Here is a 19,103-nt window from a genome sequence, read left to right on the forward strand (position 1 = left end):
CACTTACCGTTGCTGTCCATTCATCCGGTGGTTTCACTGTCTGTTGCGATGGAATTCGGCGAGAATATTTTTGCGCGTTTCAACCAGAGAAGCAAGTGGAGTCCGCCGCCCCTTCAAGATCCGTCATCAGTTAGGTGCCTGCGCTGCTGGATCGAGGACGCGTGCTAGCCAAGCAAACACAAGTAGCCAGCGATGTCGAGCGTGGGTGCGTGCTACAATGCTCATACTAGTGACTGCCGTTGGTAAAGGAGACTGGCTGACGACGCTGACGCTCGTCGTGCTGTTGGGCGCCTTCAGATGAGGCCATGAACCAGCCAGAGATGGCAGACTTCGACGAAGAGGTCTTTGACAACGACGTGGGCGAAGAAAACACTGAGGTGCGGTGTGATTCATTTAGCAGCAGAGCATATGTCGCGTCCTTTTGACATTCACCCGGGTTCATTTGTAGGAGGCCATGTTCGACGAGATGATCGGGGTGCTGCAGGACATTCTCATCGACCCTGACTTCGTGGACATGCAGAGCGAGTTCTGCCGCAACAATTGCGGTAGTATATTGATGGTGCTTGCTGTGATGCTGCTTGGTCAGGCTGATTCGTTTGCATTGTGTCGGATCGCAGAGATTTTCGACAACGTGTCGGAAAACAAGCTAATCTATATGGATATTTTCCAGCAGTACACCGACCTGATCGGTACGTCACGGGCGATGCATGAAGCCTTGCCGTCTATCTGACGTTGCCTATCTGTACGACTGGACGGTTGTAGAAACGTTTATCGAGCGGCGTTTGCACGAGAAGCTCGAGGTAACAAACTCCACCAACAATGAGCAAGTCCGCTCCTTCTTCCTCACTAATTCGGCTTTTACATTTGTCATCGTCGATCTCCAGTATTTTTCGATGGATGAACTGTGCAACCAGATTCAAGAGCACGAAGGTACACGATTCATTAGGCATTGCCTCGGAGACGATGGACTCACATCGTGTTTGCTCGTGGCTATGTCGATGTTTCAGATGAGATCCCTCTGGATGTGATCGATGTCTTGCTAAGCTCCTCGGACTTTGAAGAATTCAAGAGCCTCATGCTTTCGTTCAAGCAGAACGAGACGCCATGCATCGAAATCACAGGAGATGCGCTCATTTGTTGTGGCGAGTAACTACGGTGCGAGTGCACCTCACGAGTTTCTGATTTCACAGCAAGTCGATTCGGGCGCGTAAGGAGAAGTTTGATTCTTTATAAAATCGGGGCCTGGCCAAGGCTACAGGACGATGCTACACCCTCCCTACAACACGTACAATCAGTCAGCTACATACACGATCGCCACAATACATAGCAGCATGACCTACATGTCTTTGTTGCACATCATTGACTTCTTCTGAGAAATCATCGAGCTTGGGATCGCATTTCCATTCTTCTTGTGTCTTCGACCGTGTTGACTTGTTGCGTGTACTACTGAGATGGATTGAGCTTGAGCTTGACCGCCAGCTGGAAAAATACCTGAAAAATCAAGGAAAGTTGGTAAAATTGGTTTTCGTTGGACGTGGGGTTAGTCCTGAGAGGTGTCCCGTTCGATGCTGCGGGTACGAGAAATGATGCTGGCTTGACTGTAATGGTATGCCACAACGAATATACGGTACTTCGAAGCAGTATAACTTACTCTAGATATGGTGAAAACGCTTGTGACTACTAAAAGACTGTGTTCGTGTGTTTGGCGGCGATCAAGCCACAGTAAGTGACGCCGTGGTGATATGTTATCCCGATTCAATCGATGCGTTGGTAGGAAAAAAAATTGAATAAAAGTATCACGCCTTTTGACATGGGAAGAAGAAGAAGTACTTGCCTACATAATAGTGCACCTGCCACAGGTGCATTTTGCCATCGCCTTCGCTTCAAGTTCCTCGTCTTCTGTCTGTTGAGGCTTGTCGTCGACATCACCCGCCGCATTTTCGGCTGTTTGTGATGCAGGCTGAGTACTTGCAACCTCATCAACTGGAGTTAACTCAGTCGGTACGTCCGTAGATCCTGCTGCGGGATTGGCAGATTCCTCGGTTACTTGAATTTCGATATTGGCTTGATCAGTTGCTTCCCCTTTGACTCCCAACACCGTGTCCTCGGCCACTTCAGTAATCCCCTCTTCGTCTTCACCCTTCTCTTCCTTCTCAGCCGCTTCGTCTGGAGTGTGGATGATTTCCACGTTAGGCACCTCAGGCTCAGCCTCAACGACAATAATATCTGGCGTCGTCTTCGCGTGAGACTCGGCTTCGGCTTCTTCGATTGCAGATGCCATATCCGACAGCACCTGCTGGATGACTACCAAAGTCTCTTCATCGTGTGCTGACGTTAATTCGGCAAAACAAGCGACGACTGAACCTCCCTCCAGTTCAGAGGCGACAGAAACCTGGGGCTGAGCCTCTTCTTCCTCGTTAACAGCTTCGCTTCCAGACTCCTGTTCGGGGTTTAAATCGTCGTCGTCAGCGGGATTGTCGATTTCCGGCTTGTCTTCCGACACCTGATTGCATACCTCAGGTTGTACGTTGGCCTTCTCTTCAGAGAATTTCTCTCTTTCAGCGGGTTCTTCCTCCTTGACGCGTTTGAGCTGGAGCACAGATGCTGTCTCGGAAGCTGCTCGCACAGTACTCTTCTTTTCGTGGCTTGCAGCTTTCTCTGGCACAGCTGATGAGCTGCTAGCAGAGATCAGCCCCTGCAGTGCCTTGGCATCAACTCCCGCTTGTTCGATCTTTGACATCGCCATCTCCAGCTGCAAACGAATGATCGTGTTACTAGCAGTCTTTGGATAGGATATACTCAACAGCAAGACCGTACCTCTTGGTTCGAAAACTCGGTGGGTTCGATCTTGGCGACGGGATTGAAAAGGTGACCTGCATGCTCTGCCGAGAACATCATGAAATGCTGCACACAGAACAGCACCTGCAATTGATAGAGAGGAGGACGACAAATGTGATCAGTGTTGCAAGCTAACACAGGAACCTGTAGAATTATTTACCTGGACCATGTTCGTTCCCTCATACAGGTCGTCCGTGCAAAAGAGCGACAAGTCGTACATCCCAATCCTGTCGAGCGAGCAAAGATATTAGCATCCGAGGCAACATAAACGAGTGCTCCCATTCCTGCAACGTACGACTTGCACTGCCTCAGGAAGACCGAAATATTCTCGCGTTCCTTCCACGGAGCCATTCGCTTCGAGTAGTTGCGACTAATTGGTGACATGCAGTTGGATACGTCGGGGAACAGTGTCTCCATCTGAAGATTATCAATAACAACGTACAGTTTAAATGGTTAGCATCAGTGTTGATGAGCTACTCGCGCGGAAATATGAAAACCCAAACGTACCGTTTCACGTAGCACCACTCCGGACTTGAGTGCCTCGAACAGATCGGTGGTCGGCAGCTCGTGCTTCAATACAGTCTCAATCCAGGTCATCACCTCCTGTAAGTCACACAATACACCCGTCAGCCATCTCAACGCGTACGCAGCCTCAAGCACAGTTCCTTCTTACGCGCTGTCGGCGGAGGTACTCAATGGCCATCGCCTTGTCGCTGGCCCACTTGGCCGAGAGCGACAGACTTCGCTGGTGCTTGCCGCCCATGGCCGACTCGCGTACATCGGTGACTTCGTTGTGGTTTGGCACCAGCACGTTCAAGTTCATGTCCATGACTGGTAGTTCGGTCTTCAATCCAAGGCTCAGTAGCTCAAACGCTGGGTTCTTTCGGTCGTGCCCCCAAAGAAAGTGTGACCACAATGGACTGCTTGCCTTCAGCCAACACTTAGCCAACGAAACCAACGCAATGCGCTCGTGTTCAACAGCATCCCTCCTGACTATGGCGCGAGGCACTCGATCGCATTGCTCAGTCCCAGCACGGCGATGAAAATATACGTCCCACACGTCGCAGGTTTAAGGATGGCTGCTACCACCCACGCGTCACCAAAGATAAACGTTAGACACATTTTTATCCCCGATTCGGACTTAGCATGGATGCTAGTCCACCGCCAGTCAGTTCCACACTGAGTATATTGAGCAGGATGATCCGCGTCGTGGCTGGAACGTATGAGGGCTTGCTGTACGGGTGGGAGTGCCCCACGGTGGCCACGGGCGAGAGCACCAAGATGAAGCTGACCTTCGGTTATGCGGCGCACTCGGAGTGCATCAAAAGCGTGTCACTTATGGCCGCCAAACAGGGCAAGACGCTGCTCTCTGGTGCCAACGACGAGATGATCAAGTATGCAGCGCTAACTGCACTGTTGCAATGGCTGCAATAGGATACACATTGTGCATGAAATTCTAATATGTTATTGTGCTGCTGCGTGCAGAATTTACAACGTGGACAAGCGCGTAGAGGTCGGCAGTCTCATGGAGCAGCACGGCGCCATCACGAGCCTCGAGTTCTTCGGACAGAGCCACATGCTCAGCGGCAGCGCCGACAACTCCATCTGCATCTGGCGCACGTCGGACTGGAACTGTCTGCACATTCTTGGTGGTCACAAGTAAGTGGCTGCGTATTGATCAGAAGTGACTTGTTGCATTTCTAACGGTTTTTGTAAATGGTAGGGGCGAGATTAACTCGATTGCAGTGCACCCGAGTGGAAAGATGTGCTTCTCGGTGGCACGTGACCGCACGCTGCGCATGTGGAACCTGGTGAAGGGCCGTATCGCGTTCATCCGTCGGCTCGAGAAGGAGGCTGAGCTCGTTATGATCTCGCAGAAGGGCACGCACTACGCGCTTGGATTTGGCAAGGACCTGTCGGTGTTCAACATGAACGCGGAGGTGAGCTCGCAGCGAACTGGTTGTTGCTTCTGCTTATATAGTCTAATGTTTTTGATGTTGATTCTCGGTAGCTGATGGGCACGTTGGAGCACTCAAAGAAAATCCACTGCGCTGTATTCGCCACAGATGCTTACATCGTATGCGGTGGGGATGACAAGTATATTTATGTGTGGAAGACCAACGGAACGTACGTGCTGCACCGTTGTTTTGCAGCACCTCTCTACACAGTGTGGACTACTGGACTGACAATTAATATGCCGCTTGTTTAGGCTGGTTGGAAAAGCGACTCACAAGGATATCGACAGCCGCATTCGGTGTCTGCAAGTGGTGTATCCGCATGGCGAGGACAAGCTACCGTGGATCGTGCTGGCTACATCTGGCGGCGCGTTCCAGATCTGGGATCTCGCGTCCTTCACATTGAATGCTTCGTCCCCGGAGGAATCGAACAAGTCAGTTGAACCTATGGCCTCGACTGTGCTGCTCACCAAACCTCGTGTGACTTGTCTATCAGCGTGTGTTGCGAGCGAAAAGATCGCCGCAGGAGGCGATAAGAACGAGCCTGCTACGCTGAAACCCAAGAAAGTGATCAAGTCCATGAAGACTACGGACAAGAAGCCCGCTGCTCCGGCTGCAGGTGTCCCGCACGTGGTTGTCGAACTGGGTGAGGCGAAGGCTGAGGGTGGAGACGACGCCTCCAAGAAACGTAAATCGACCGATGGCAACCAGCAGAAGAGCAAGAACACGAGGAAAAAGCAGAAGAAAAATCAGCAGCAGTAGCTCGCCCTTATGTTGTGAGAGACGCGTGCCTTCCATTAGATTGTTCACTGCTACACGTCGCTTCCTCTTGAAGTTATCAACGCTGCATTCATGTAGTGAAGTGATCAACGCAACGAGCACGATCTTGGTTGAAGTCGTCATATCTGATCCCATCTGCCCTTTCGTCCAATCATCGAGCTGGAAACGGATGGCCAGGGCAGCCCGAACCACTCGCGCTTTGATTGGCTCCAAAGCGTCCACAAAGGCTTCTCATTGGCCAGAGGTGGTTCCACTTTTGAAAAATGAAAAGGGAACACCCCACTGATTGTCATTCACCTTCCGGCCAGCAGCTCAAGCAGCAGCGTACCCCCGTCTCCCCCATGGCTTCCACGAACCTGACGCACTCCATTGTGGGCCTTGGCAACCCGCTGCTCGACATCTCGGCCGATGTGACGCCCGAGTTCCTGGCCAAGTACGGCCTCAAGCTGGACAACGCCATCCTGGCGGACGAGAGCCACGCGCCCATGTTCGAGGAGCTGGTGAAGAGCAGCCCCGTGTACGTGGCTGGCGGCGCCACGCAAAACAGCATCCGCGTGGCCCAGTGGATGCTCAACCAGCACAACCAGACGGCCACGTCCTTCTTCGGCAGCGTGGGCAAGGACGCGCACGGCGCCAAGCTCAAGGAATGCGCTCAGGCCGACGGTGTTAACGTCTCGTACCTCGAGCACGCTGACATCAAGACGGGCACGTGCGCCGTGTGCGTCGTGGACTCGGAGCGTTCGCTCGTGGCCGACCTGTCGGCTGCCAACCACTTCCACCACGACCACCTGGCCAGTACTGAGAGCCAGGAGATCATCAACAAGGGGCAGTTCTTCTACTCGGCCGGTTTCCACCTCACGGTGTCTCCGCAGGCGGTCATGACGCTCGCTGAGCACGCCAAGGCCAACAACAAGGTCTTCCTCATCAACCTGTCGGCTCCTTTCATCGTCGAGTTCTTCAAGGACCCGTTGATGGCGACCCTCCCGTTCGCCGACTTTGTCTTCGGTAACGAGAGCGAGGCCAAGACCTTCGGCAAGGTGCAGGGATGGGGCGAGGACGTCAAGGACATCGCCCTCAAGACCGCGCAGCTCAACAAAGCCAGCGGTGTGCGATGCCGCACCGTCGTCTTCACTCAGGGTGCCGACCCCACGATCGTGGTGCACCAGGGCAAGGTGCACTCCTTTGCCGTGCCCAAGATGGAAGCCTCGTCCATTGTTGACACCAACGGAGCCGGTGACGCCTTCGTCGGCGGCTTCATCTCCCGCCTGGCTCTGGGTCTTCCCCTCGAGCAGTGCGTGAACGCCGGCCACTGGGCCGCGCAGGTCGTGCTGGCTCGCTCGGGCTGCACGTTCCCGGAGAGCTGCAAGTTCCTGGACTAGGCCATTTTTGTCAGCGCGTCACAGGTCGGTGCATCATTGTCCGGCCTTTAGAGATGCTGCTATGCGCGACAGGTAGACGAAGAGCCCCGTTGTCGACTGCATTTTCGTGGCTGCGGCTGTGCCTCATCAGCAACTTTCGCAGGCGAAGTGCCGAGCCCTGCAGCATCCAACTGCAGTGCTCGATACTTTCCCTCGAAGGAAGAACCACCTCCACAAATAGACGATTGCCTCGGCGCTCTGCGCTGTGCTTGCCACTCACTTGCTGCCTCGTTCACCTTGTACATGGCGTTGAACTCTCGCACCTGATCATGATCTCTGTAAAAATAGAGACCAACCAGGCTGGTCTCGAGGCTCGAGCATTTCTCTTTGGGCTCCGCTGATCCTGTCATGTGCGCCTCCACGACGTACGGGTACCAGGGATTCAAGTCCTTCGCGGTGCAGCATTGCGCGACACTCAAGCCGGGCGAAACCTATGAGCAGCGCGCCACCAAGTTCTCATCCATGGGCTCCCACATCATTGCGCCACCAACGATGAATCGCATGGGGACGCACACCCACGAGTCGGTGGCCATGCAAAGCGGACAAGTCGTCCAGCCAGAAGACTATCGCGTCCCCGATCGCAGAGGCGTGAGTGTGAACCAGACACGGCCCGAGTTCAAGCCGTTCATCTCATCCAGCACGTATCAGCACGATTTCCCGGCGTATGATGAGGAGCGCAGGCGTGTACTGCACGTGTCGGTCGAAGAGTACGAAAACGCGTTTATGACTGTCGCCAAGTCAGTCGGCCAGCAACAAGATGAGGCCACTATCCAGCTAGCTCAGGTGCAAGAGGTGCTCAAGCTCGTGCTTGGCGACGCTGCCGTTCCTCGGGTCGTTGAGATGTTCCACAGCTATGTCGATCGCCGAGGCAGCGTCCGAGACCGAGTTTCCTGGAGACTCTTTCGCCAAGCTATAGACCATGTCAACAATCTGCTCGATCGCGAACTCCACCGTGGCGAAACGGCCAACTCGGGTAGCAAGTGGTGGGGGTCAAAGACTTTCGCCGAGAAGCAGCTCGACGAGTTCCTTGTTCACTCTTCGACGCCACCTAGCACTCATCAAATCGACTTCGGCACCTACGGCGGGAACCCACGAGATCGTCCGTACATGCGAAAGCGCGGCATGGCGTCAACGACAACCGACCTGAATCCGGGAACCAGCCGTGTCACCAACCAGATACCGGGCTACGCAGGCTTCTTACCACTGACGTCCCACAATGCGGAGGCAGTTGCTCAGGCCACCGGCCCCGAGGAGATTGGACGCCTTCACCCAACCCCACGAGTAGCTCTCCGACTTTTCCACAGCGACAACATTCCAGGTTACACAGGACACAAGCCCGTAGACTGCGCTAACTACCGTGGAGAGTGCCTAGCAGGAAGCGACCCAGGCACTACCACGGGAGACAGCTACAAACCACACGCAGGTTAGCAAAGTGCCTTGTTGTTTGCCGCTTACCTCTAAATCTATTTGCTTGCCACCAAAACCCTTGATCTTGTTGCTCTCATGAAAGATTTCGCATTGGATCGGCTGCATCATGCAGTAGTGGGCGGCACATGCTCCAACAGTTCGCTAATAAACGTCTTGCCGTTGATGATACTCGTCGAAGCGACTATAAGCTCAACAGGATCTACATGTACACACAGAGAAAAATATCATAGGTCAGTTCATGATAGCGAGTGAGCACGCAGCATAGTCGTACAGAAGGACGCGATCCACCGCAGCGCTGCAATCTCGAGAAATGTCACGCCGCCAACAAAAGCTACCACGACGACCGCCTTCTTCTTCGGTTTACTTCTCTTGGTCTCCCCTGTATTGGCCGCTTTGTCTTGGCGGTCATTTTCAGCAAGGTGTACTTCTGCCCGCGGCCCGGGTAGGTGGCTCATGACGTGGTCGATGCCTCTCCAGTGGCCACGTTTCAGGATCTCTTCCACGAGGCGAGCTGATATCGGTTCGTAGCCAGACGTAACGAAGGCGGCATTCTTTGGGTTTTTGATGTTGACATCCACGTCAAGCACGGACAGACTCTGCGCAACGTGCTGGAACGAGCAGGCTGTGTCATCAGAGCCGAGTAGACCTGAACTAAGCCTTTCGCAAAGCACACCAACTCGCTCCAGATTGCCAAACGAAAAGATCAGTTCATGCCCGTACGCTCGCACGAGATGCATCTTCAAGCGTTCCAGATCATGCCTCTCCACGCCGTCGTTGACAACAGAGTACAGACAGATTAGGCGCAAGACCTTCCGAAGGTCTTCGTGCCGATAGATGAGGTCTTGGATCGTGTCTAGAACGCTGTCTGCTTGGTCCATAATTTTTCTCTCCAAGCGCCAGAGATCGCGAAATGGTTTCCCTGATGTGGTTGTCTCCAGGTACTCCACCATGTTGATATGCTGCTCAATTGACTGCTGGGACGCCTTCATCTGCGGCACCGTCTTCACAAACTCATTCACTTCTGCGGCCGTTGCGGTGGCACTAACACGCTGGAACTCGGTGAATCGCTTCTTGACAGCAACCGCCTGGACGTTCAGAGCAGCAGGGATCGTGTGGATATGTTTGTCTCGAATCTGCCGATAGATCTCATCCGTTGAGTTGAGCGCTACCGGAACAGGAACATCACTGGCACTGTCATCCGCCCGTAGAATCTGTGGCGACGTCGTGACAAAGCCGTCCTGGATCTGCATGACTTCATCCAGCACTGCCTCGTACGTAAGTGGCGTGGAAAAGGCCGAGGCAAAGTCCACACTGCGGTCAAGCAGAATCAACGTGTCCAGCTTCGACCGATTAGCCCCCGTCGGCGTTCCTTGGCCTGCCGCCCCGACACCGCTCATCATGTTCGAGCCGCCAGCATTCATCTCCATCAAATGGTTCAGCACGAGCATCGACATCTCTCCTTTATACTTGATGCTGCCGAACTTCCCGTACACTTGCTGCAACAAATTCAACGCTGCCGCGACGTCCACTAACGAACTGCCATTCCCCTCGACCTCGCACTCGTACAGACTCCGTTCAAATCCCAGCGTTAGCAGATCCGTGTCCAACGGGAAGAAGCCCATCGACAATTCTCCCGTCTGGAACCTGCCCTTCACTCTGCCGTTGTCCAGGGCTTGGTCCAGCATGGTCGTCCACTTGCCCACAACATAGACTACCAATCTGCGTCGACGTCTTTCATCGTCCTCCTGCTCCAACAGCTTGTCCGCATGTGTAGCCACTGCTCGGACGTCACCTGTACGTGCAAAAGCCAGATACACTACGGTCGTGTCCCCCGTGACGCTGGAAATGTCGTCCGCGAGCTCCAGACACTCCACCACGTGATGGCTCTTCAAAACACCCAGGCCGTCCATGAACACGTGTGTCAATAGCGCCGCCAGTCGCTTCGTGAGCACTAGAGACACTCGCTCAGTGCCTAAATGGTCCAGAAGGTGCGTCAACGAGCGCTCGTACTCGTCTCGAAGCTTTTGCAGAGGCAGCACGCCCTTGTCGAGTGATGGTAGCTTCACCATCTTGGACCGGAGCCAGGAAGAGACGCGAATGGCGACGGATCGGGACTGGGTCTAACCGTGGAATCATGTTGTATTGTTTCAGCTCATTGGTCTCCGATCTACCACTTTTCACTGGTTGTGGACGCTTTACTGTCCGCTGTGGCGGGTGATGTAGGTAAGCAGGTCGATCCGCGTCACGACGCCAAAGATGACGGACTTGGTCTCGGCCTCGCCGCCCTTGCGGATGCGCTTCTGCTCCGTGACGACGAGAGCGAAGTGGTCGCGGTCGAAGATGCGGCTCAGCTCATACAGCGACGTCTGCGGACTCACCTGCTTGAACTGCTTGAACATGGCCTTCTCGACAGCGTCGGTCGGATGCACGCGGCCGGGCATGAGCTGCGCGATCAGGTTGCCCTCGGACACGACGCCCACGATCGAGTTGTCGTCCGCCACCACGGGCAGGTTGTCGAAGCCCTCTTTCTTGAGGATGTCCACGGCCTCCTTGCACGTGAGGTCGGGCGTAATAGTCACGGGGGCCTGCAGCAGCAGCTCAGACACGTTCTTCTTGGCCCACCACGTGGCGCTCAGCGCGCTCTTAGACATGTCCGTCACGTAGCCGTGCTCGTACATCCAGTCGTCCGACAGGAACTTGGACATGTAGTTGCGCGTCGAGTCGGGCAACACCACGACGCAGCGTTGACCGGCCTTGAGGTCCTTGGCCGCCTTGAGCGCCGCCGCCACGGCCGAGCCGCACGAGCCGCCGCAGAGCAGCCCCTCCTCGCGGATGAGGCGGCGCGCCAACAGGAATGACTCCTGGTCGCCCGTCTTGACCCAGCGGTCTACGAGCGAGCGGTCCAGCACCTCCGGGATGAAGTCGTAGCCGATGCCCTCGACCAGGTAGGACTGGAGGCGGTTCTCGTCGTTGAGGTTCTCCGGCTCGGCGAGGATGGAGCCAATGGGATCGGCGCCCACGACGATGCAGCTCGGGCACTTTTCCTTGAGCTTGCGCGCCGTGCCGGACAGCGTGCCGCCCGTGCCGGCGCCCATGACGACCATGTCGACGTGTCCGCCGCAGGCCTCGAGGATCTCCTCGGCCGTGCCGTCGTAGTGGGCCAGCGGGTTGGACGGGTTGCTGTACTGGTCCAGAATATGCGCATTCGGGATCTCCTTGACGAGGCGCTTGGCCACGCCGATATGCGACTCGGGCGAGTCCCACGCCGCCTCCGTGGGCGTGCGGATGATCTCTGCGCCGAGCGCCTTGAGCACGTCCACCTTCTCCAGCGACATCTTCTCCGGCAGCGTGATGATGATGCGGAATCCGTAGAGCGCGGCGGCCAGCGCCAGGCCGATTCCCGTGTTGCCCGACGTGGGCTCGATGAGCGTGTCGCCCGGTTTGATGCGGCCCGAGGCCATGGCGTCCTCGATCATGCGCTTGCCGATGCGGTCCTTGACGGAGCCGCCGGCGTTGAAGAACTCGCACTTGGCTAGTAGCTCGCACTCGAGCCCCGCCTTCTTGGCGATCGTGCTGAGGCGCACAAGTGGCGTGTTGCCCACGTGATCCAGGATCGAGTTGAGGATCTTGGGCTCCGTCTGCCGAGGGCGGTGCACGTGCGGCTGCTGGACGAAGCACGAGGCCGGCGACGGGCACTCGGAAGAGGTGGAGACCTGCGGGCCAGAGAAAGGTGAAGCCATGTTGGGGGCTGTAGACGAGAAGGTTCACTTGGCGCTGACGCGGCCGATTGCGGAATGAGACCCAAGCGACGTAACTGGAGGGATGGTACAGAAGTCCCTCTCAGAAAGCGCACCTTGTCGTTTCTAAACCCTGTCATATCGGATCCCCGAATTGAAATACATATTAAAGTTTTGAATCTATTACCTTGCAACCACATCTGAATCCCTGAGAAATCGCTTTAGAAACGCCACTATTGACTGATATTGCAAGCGAGCACGGTAATGATTGACTGTGACCAAGTTGCCGCCGTGTTGCTGTACGCCGATCTGTTGGTCTCTAAGCAAGCCGAAGATGCTGAGATTCACCTCTAAACGGGTGGACATGGTGAGGTCTTTCGTTGGACAGCGACTGGGCTAAGGCAACGCGACTGGCGTGTCATAAAAACACGGAAAGGGGGGTGCGCGAATGGCATTCGTCTACAGACGTGACTCAGTTGCCTTTTAGGATACGTCAACAGCCGTCCATCTGATTGCTGGGCTCACTTGAAGACTGGCGCAGACAGCGCTTGAAGTCGCCCAGCACGCGTAGGAACTCCATGCGTTTGTCTCCGTCAAGCCGAGGGCGAGCAGTCGTCTCGATTGGCACAATGGGTGATGGCTCAAGCTGTTGGTTGCGGTCGTCCTGTACAACCTCATGCCGGTATTCGGTGTGGATTCGAGCCATGGTCTCCGTCACGGCGCTCTTCATGACTTTCAACGCACGCATCGGGTCGTTGCCCGCCATGTTGCGCCGTGGACGCATTTCACCCGGAATTTTTTTCCAGCTGAAACATGATGAGGAACTCGAGTCGACACAGGAGTTGTTGTCGCTGTAAGTGCGCTGGTTGTCTTCCAGCATCAGCGGCTGCTCTTGTGCTCTCAGAAACCCATCGCACTCCAAAGCCTTGGGGTGATTGATTGGCTGGGCATCACTGAAGTCGACACAGCTCTCCAGTGCGCGATTGCCAGCACTACGGTTGTCACTACTCACGCAATTCCCCACTTGGTCAATGCGGTCATCATCGCGCTTACCGGTACTATACGTGGCCATCCGTATCTCTAGCTTCGGGGACACCGGTTTATGCAGAGCCGTCTCAATTTCCCTAGTCAAAAGCGGCAGTACGGTCAACGGAATGAGCCCCTTGTGTTTCTCAGCTAGCTTGTCTTTGGCTTGGTAATGGTGCTGTTCACAAAGCAAACTCCTACCAAGATCGTCCACGCTGATCAAGTCATTCCGAGGAAGTCTGGTGTCACTTTTTGTTAACGTCTTGCCAGAGTATGAGAAAACCACGAAGTGATCAAGTATAGCGGAGATTGCTTCAGTTGCCGTCGGGTCGTTCTGGTGCAATCTCTCCTCGTCGATTTCATCAGTGCTATTTATCGTGCTAGTACCGGTAGCAAGTTGTGAGTTGCTTTTGCTGCTATCGGGGGGGACTCTGGTGCGGTCAACGTTAAGTTCGTCTTGCAGTGCTTCCGGTGGCGTTTTCTCTTCGGCTTTGGTAGTAGATACAACATTGACCTTGTCCCGACGTGATTCTTTGGTGCGCTGTACACGGACGGAAAATCGCCGCTTTTTGGACCTTGATGACCGTCTTGCTATGCAAGTTACCATTTTTCTGCTGGCGTTCTTGTGCTTGAAGGATATTCGGAGAAGCTTCCGCTTGCTGGCATTGATATTTTTCAGTTCAGTTTTTTCTGGTAAGGATATTTGAACGGGAGATGAAGTATCTTCCATGCTACGCGCAACGGACTCCAGTATACCAACTCCAGCAACTGCGTTGGAGACAAATTCAGCTTGTCGACAGGGCGCTCGTCTCCTATGCATACGAAATTTCCGAATCATTGCGACCCGCTGAGCTTCTAGCTGCTGGATGACATGTTGCGGGCGCTTCCAGACGAGCTCCTCCTGATCCATCAAGGCACCTTTGCGAACTGATTCTTGGAGCTCGCCGATACACCGCCCTTCTTCAAGAAATACCAACTCATGATCCATCCATGGGTCATACGAAGGCCAACACGCTGCCATAGCTCCTGGACACTGCGAGCGGACGCCGCGATCTTCATCATCTCGTATTGTAGAGTTTTCCACATCACATTCGGTAGGAGATATTGGCACTCCACTCACTTGCTGCTGCTCCTGACGCTTCAGTCTTGCGGTCGAAAACAAAGGAGTGACGCGCTCACTTCCATTAGCTCTGTCGACGACAAGCGTCACCTGATTTTGGTCAAGAGCATCATCATTTCGTCGACGACAAGAACTTGGTCGCTTCTGGCGCCAAATCCGCTGAATTATCCGTACGGCCTTCATGGTCGTAATGATATCGTTGAAAATTAGTGTTGCTTTCACCGGTGTTGATTCGTTTGCAAGTTCCCTCGAGACTCCCTCTCCTTGTTCAGGTTCCGTAAATTTATCAGTGGACATCGTAGAAGGCAGACGCGGTATCGCTGGCATGACTGGTTTAGCATGTGGAATTGGAGGGGCGGGACTTCGTTTCGGTAGCGATACCAGAACTGGCGGTGGCGATGTTGTCGTGTTAAGCAAGATGTTGGCTTGGTCGATCTGGTAATCGTCCAGAAAATCGCAGTTGCTTGGCCTCTTGCGATCTTGGGCTCCCAGCTTCCAACAGTGTTTCAATTGATGGTCATTCGGTGCTTCTATCTGTCGCAATCGCCTTGCTTCTTGGATTTTGTCCATTAATGATCGGGTCAAGGCTTGCGATGGTCCTCCTAGTGGAGTCATCGCTTTTGGAATGTCTCTTTCTCGAGAGGTGTGGCGATGTGGAGAATACATTTTGTGGGATATCTTTGTGGACCGAAAGTCTTTCGAGAACGGTACTACTCGTGTCTGCTTCACCTGCATCAAGAAGGCACCAAGTCAGTCAAGCATGCAGCTATGTAAGGATCAAGCAAATACAAAAGTGCATACTTGTTTCTGAAAGCGCGACAGCGGGCTCTCTGCGCGAGTAGCAATGTCTCGACGAGATGTAGGAATTGCCTCGGCAACTGTGTCAAGCGGGGTCTGGAAATGAGCTGGCCTCGCGTTCTCCTCAAGCTTGATCTCTGGTTGCTGGAAAGGATTAGTATTTCTAAGCCGTCTTCCTTCCGAGGGTGCCGTGAATTTCGCTTCCTCCTTTGCCACTGCCACTTTAACAGGACGAGGACGTGGAATTCTGCTTTGTGCGTCGGTATCGGTCGACAGGTAAGTCTGGAGTGCTGATGTCGCTGCCAACGACGTCAATGCAACACCATTTTCACTTCTTCTGCTCACCTCAGCTGATGGTCTTTTCATTGCTGTATTTCTGAGCACCACTGGAGGCTCCACCGGCACAGAGACACCCGAAGTTCGTGTTGCTTGACGCAATCCGTTCGCCCATCGCCGCTCTTCGAGAGTCATGTCAATTTGAGACCAAGTTTGTGAAGCGACGCGAGAAACTCCTGCCTGCAAACCGTATCCGCCATCGATCCAAGACGTTCATGACGCATTTGAGGACAATACTGCCATGGCTCGTTGTCGCTCTTGGGTTGATTAGCGTCTTGCTCGTCGATGCAGCGGACGAGTCCTGTCCGAGTGGTTGCTCAGGCAATGGAATTTGTGAGAAACATCTAACTTGTCGTTGTCTCGAAGGATTCTTTGGCTACGACTGCTCACTCAAATACTGCCCAGTGGGCAAGGCATGGGGGGCCATCCGAGGAATTAACGATGCACATGGACCCGAAGAGTGCTCAGCTCGAGGAACGTGCATTTACTCAAGCGGCACATGCAGCTGTCAGTCCGGATTCACTGGACCCGCCTGCCAATACAATCAATGTCTCGAATCCTGCTCAAACCAAGGCAAGTGTATCTCCATGCAAACGCTGGCGGAGAACGAGGTGGTTTCACGCGAGCTGTACGACCGAGATGTCTTCGTATATGACCAACTTTGGGATTTCAACATTCTTCACGGATGTCAATGCGACACCGGATTCCATGGCCCTAGCTGTTCGCTGAAAGAATGCTCCATTGGTGACGATCCGCTCACAACAGGCCAAGTTAACGAGGTGCAACTCATTCAGTGCTTAACAACGTATCAGCAACAGACGATTGTGTTGCGTGCAGACACACCACTCACAAAAGGCAAGTTTATCCTAAAATTCGGCAAGCAGTACACTCGTCCGATCTCCTTCAACGCACTGGCCGATCAGGATTCACTCGGACCATCAATCGCGACGTCCCTGTTGGCTTTGAAGGGCGTGGAGGCAATCACTGTCACTCGAGCAGACCCACTGCCAACCCGAACTGAGTGGGGTGTAACCTTCCCCACCACGAACACGAAGCAAAACGCAGTAGCACCGGGGTGGAGAACCGTGGAAATCCAGCAATTTATTTGCGCCGCGGACTCGGGGGTGTTTGCGATCACCTTTGGTAACGAGACGGTTCGGAATATCCCCTACAACGCTGACAGCAATACGTTCCTCGCGTTCCTTTCCAAGCTCACCTTCTACGGCAAAATAAGTGTATCTCTTATGACGAATACTGGAGGATCCACCAGCAGCGTGTGTACACCTGGAGGCACATTCGTGACGATGACCTTCACCAACCTCTGGCATCGCGCCCTGCTGGCTGACTTACCACCGATGACATTCTCGATCCTGGACTTGAAGAGCGTCGTGACGCTGTTTCTCAACAACGCCAACGGATTTCTTGACACCGAGACCAAAGAGGTCGTCAAAGGCTTTGACTCATGCCGCGTTATGGAAGAGCAACAGTTTTTGTGTGGAGCTACGAGCGGAAATTTTGCACTCACCTTCGAAGACGGCGCAAAGCTGTCTGGTTTGCCATTTAGTATTACGGCTGACACGCTCAAGAGTACAATTCAAAGTAGCGTTCCTTACATTGTCGACGTGGATGTCACCTTTGCGGACGGGCAAACGGCGTTCTGCAGCGATTTTGGGACGACCTCCACAATCCGGTTTGTTGTGGTGAAGGTGACCAACGGAGACGGCGATCTTGCAGAAATCGTAGCAGATCAAACGAACGGGGGCACGAACGGACTCGCTCATCTTTCAAATCGTCTGCAGTTCGCGCCAAGTTTTACTGAGAGTGTCAAGGGCGCTATATGTGAGCCGTTTGATCAGACATTCTCTCCAGCACCGACGGGGCAGATGCAAGCGCCTGTAGGACAAGGCGGGGGCTCGTTTACTGTGAGCTTTCGAGGAGCTACAACTCGACCCATCAAGGCCCACGCCACAATGCAGCGAATGAAGACACTTTTGTTGGAACTTCCCTCGATCCAGGGTATAGCTGTGAGCTTTTCCGGATCTCAAGCATGTGAGACCCCAGCAAACCTCGCGAGACTCACGTTCACCCAGAACTTCGGAAAGTATGTCGAGTTTGAGCGAAATGTTGCTATTTGCTGCTAACTGATTTCGTTGTGTGCTGTGTTATCGTCCCAGCCTTCCAACCGTTGTGGCCGATGACAGCAAGATGAGCGTTGGCTCCAGTGTTACTGCTGTCGGCGGAGGAAAAACAATTGCAGGTGTCGTGACTGTGGATGGCACCAAGGAGAGCGAAGTGTGCTCAAACCGAGGTTACTGCGATGAAACCACCGTTGGGCGTTGCATTTGCCACACGGGATACACCAACAGTGATGGCAATGGTCAGATAGGCACGCTGGAATTCAATCGAGGTGATTGTGGTGCAACTTCACGAATCCCGGTTGGGTGTCCTGGAGATCTTCAATGCAGTGGGCACGGAATATGCTCTGGTAGCCCGACCTACCGCTGCTCCTGCTCTCAAGGTTGGCGTGGTGGAGATTGCTCCGAAAGAGTATGTCCGTTTGGTAATTCGTGGTTCGGCTATCCCAGCGCCGACAATGTTGCCCACCAATTGCGCAGCGAGTGCAGTACAGCTGGAGAATGCGACCGCAGCAACGGCCAGTGCAAGTGTCATGCGCCCTACACTGGCAGTGCCTGCGAATTGAGTACGTAGAATCCATGCGCAAGTTTAGTCTTCCGATTCTTATATTTCTTGTATTTCTTGTGCAGTGAGCTGCGGCGGCTCGGATGTAGAGTGCAACGGCAATGGCCAGTGCTTGGCCCTGTCGGACTTAGCACCAATGACTCGGGTGAATGGTGTAACCCGTGGTTTCATGTATGGAGATGACCCGAATGATGTGACCACCTGGGACGCCCATCGAATTCGCACCTGTCTCTGCGATCCGTTCTACTTTGGCTATGACTGCTCTCTCAGTAAGTTCATCTATTCATTTATCCCATCGTTGTACTCACCCCAACATGGTTATTGGAATGCTCAGAGGAGTGCCCGCGCGGCGACGATTTTTACACCGACGACGACGACATCGAGCGTCAACTAGTCCAGTGCATTGCAGACGCAGGCAGCTTCACACTCACGTTCCGGGATGAGACCACAGTCAAGATCGCATTCGATGCTACGGCTGCCACTGTGAAAGCGGCACTAGACGAACTGTCTACAATCGGTGAAGTGGCCGTCACCTTCTCAGGGGGAGCCGCCGCCTGCTCGAATAGCGTCAATACTGTCATCAAAGTGGATTTCCTGACCGAACTCGGGGATCTGCCGCCGCTGTCAGGGTCCAACACATTGCTGCAGGACCGAATCAATGGCAATGCCCAGGACGGTTCAGGTTCGCTCGTGTTCGTCACCGACGGAGGCACTCTCCTGGGTGAAACATCCGTGAAAGGCACACGGGAAAACGCATTCTGCTCGAACCACGGCGTCTGCGACTTCTCCACTGGAATCTGCACCTGCCACGCCAACTTTGGCGGCAGCGACGGCAACGGCGGTCCCGGCACTATCGCCAATTGCGGCTTCCATGAACTCAAGTACTCGACCACCAACTAATCGGCCACTTCAACATGACTGTAGCCATCCTATTTTGTAGCCATCATTACGTCACATTTGGTGTAGA

At 54.1% G+C, this 19,103-nt stretch overlaps 9 protein-coding genes across 9 annotated transcripts; 5 read left to right on the plus strand and 4 right to left on the minus strand.

The window, feature by feature from the left end:
- Positions 1–192: 192 nt before the first annotated feature.
- Positions 193–1,150, plus strand: KRP23_5593 (ADP-ribosylation factor-like protein 2-binding protein; the record flags this gene model as incomplete). The annotated part of the gene is made up of 7 exons (XM_067890678.1): positions 193–205; positions 298–377; positions 449–545; positions 618–689; positions 763–800; positions 885–930; positions 1,008–1,150. 7 exons carry the CDS (start codon positions 193–195, stop codon positions 1,148–1,150), a joined length of 489 nt encoding a protein of 162 aa, XP_067747205.1.
- Positions 1,151–1,834: 684 nt separating this feature from the next.
- Positions 1,835–3,667, minus strand: KRP23_5594 (Myophilin; the record flags this gene model as incomplete). Its single annotated transcript, XM_067890679.1, has 7 exons — positions 1,835–2,440; positions 2,516–2,752; positions 2,818–2,922; positions 2,999–3,065; positions 3,134–3,255; positions 3,346–3,441; positions 3,512–3,667. 7 exons carry the CDS (start codon positions 3,665–3,667, stop codon positions 1,835–1,837), a joined length of 1,389 nt encoding a protein of 462 aa, XP_067747206.1.
- Positions 3,668–4,035: 368 nt separating this feature from the next.
- On the plus strand, positions 4,036–5,555 carry KRP23_5595 (p21-activated protein kinase-interacting protein 1-like; the record flags this gene model as incomplete). Its single annotated transcript, XM_067890680.1, has 5 exons — positions 4,036–4,232; positions 4,324–4,497; positions 4,562–4,778; positions 4,850–4,965; positions 5,048–5,555. The coding sequence occupies 5 exons, from the start codon at positions 4,036–4,038 to the stop codon at positions 5,553–5,555; spliced, it is 1,212 nt and encodes a 403-aa protein (XP_067747207.1).
- A 359-nt stretch (positions 5,556–5,914) lies between these two features.
- On the plus strand, positions 5,915–6,952 carry KRP23_5596 (Adenosine kinase 2; the record flags this gene model as incomplete). Its single annotated transcript, XM_067890681.1, has 1 exon — positions 5,915–6,952. The coding sequence occupies one exon, from the start codon at positions 5,915–5,917 to the stop codon at positions 6,950–6,952; it is 1,038 nt and encodes a 345-aa protein (XP_067747208.1).
- A 387-nt stretch (positions 6,953–7,339) lies between these two features.
- On the plus strand, positions 7,340–8,419 carry KRP23_5597 (uncharacterized protein; the record flags this gene model as incomplete). The annotated part of the gene is made up of 1 exon (XM_067890682.1): positions 7,340–8,419. One exon carries the CDS (start codon positions 7,340–7,342, stop codon positions 8,417–8,419), a length of 1,080 nt encoding a protein of 359 aa, XP_067747209.1.
- A 104-nt stretch (positions 8,420–8,523) lies between these two features.
- Positions 8,524–10,488, minus strand: KRP23_5598 (Vacuolar protein-sorting-associated protein 33-like protein; the record flags this gene model as incomplete). The annotated part of the gene is made up of 2 exons (XM_067890683.1): positions 8,524–8,618; positions 8,691–10,488. 2 exons carry the CDS (start codon positions 10,486–10,488, stop codon positions 8,524–8,526), a joined length of 1,893 nt encoding a protein of 630 aa, XP_067747210.1.
- Positions 10,489–10,614: 126 nt separating this feature from the next.
- On the minus strand, positions 10,615–12,159 carry KRP23_5599 (Cystathionine beta-synthase; the record flags this gene model as incomplete). Its single annotated transcript, XM_067890685.1, has 1 exon — positions 10,615–12,159. The coding sequence occupies one exon, from the start codon at positions 12,157–12,159 to the stop codon at positions 10,615–10,617; it is 1,545 nt and encodes a 514-aa protein (XP_067747211.1).
- Positions 12,160–12,649: 490 nt separating this feature from the next.
- KRP23_5600 (uncharacterized protein) lies at positions 12,650–13,228 on the minus strand (the record flags this gene model as incomplete). The annotated part of the gene is made up of 1 exon (XM_067890686.1): positions 12,650–13,228. The coding sequence occupies one exon, from the start codon at positions 13,226–13,228 to the stop codon at positions 12,650–12,652; it is 579 nt and encodes a 192-aa protein (XP_067747212.1).
- Positions 13,229–16,023: 2,795 nt separating this feature from the next.
- On the plus strand, positions 16,024–19,036 carry KRP23_5601 (Tenascin; the record flags this gene model as incomplete). The annotated part of the gene is made up of 6 exons (XM_067890687.1): positions 16,024–17,537; positions 17,611–17,843; positions 17,926–17,983; positions 18,052–18,137; positions 18,202–18,405; positions 18,471–19,036. 6 exons carry the CDS (start codon positions 16,024–16,026, stop codon positions 19,034–19,036), a joined length of 2,661 nt encoding a protein of 886 aa, XP_067747213.1.
- Between the last annotated feature and the right edge of the window lie 67 nt (positions 19,037–19,103).

This window comes from Phytophthora ramorum (genome assembly GCF_020800215.1).
Source record: "Phytophthora ramorum isolate Pr-102 chromosome Unknown Phyram_PR-102_s0004, whole genome shotgun sequence".
In the NCBI taxonomy this organism is placed as follows: domain Eukaryota; phylum Oomycota; class Peronosporomycetes; order Peronosporales; family Peronosporaceae; genus Phytophthora; species Phytophthora ramorum.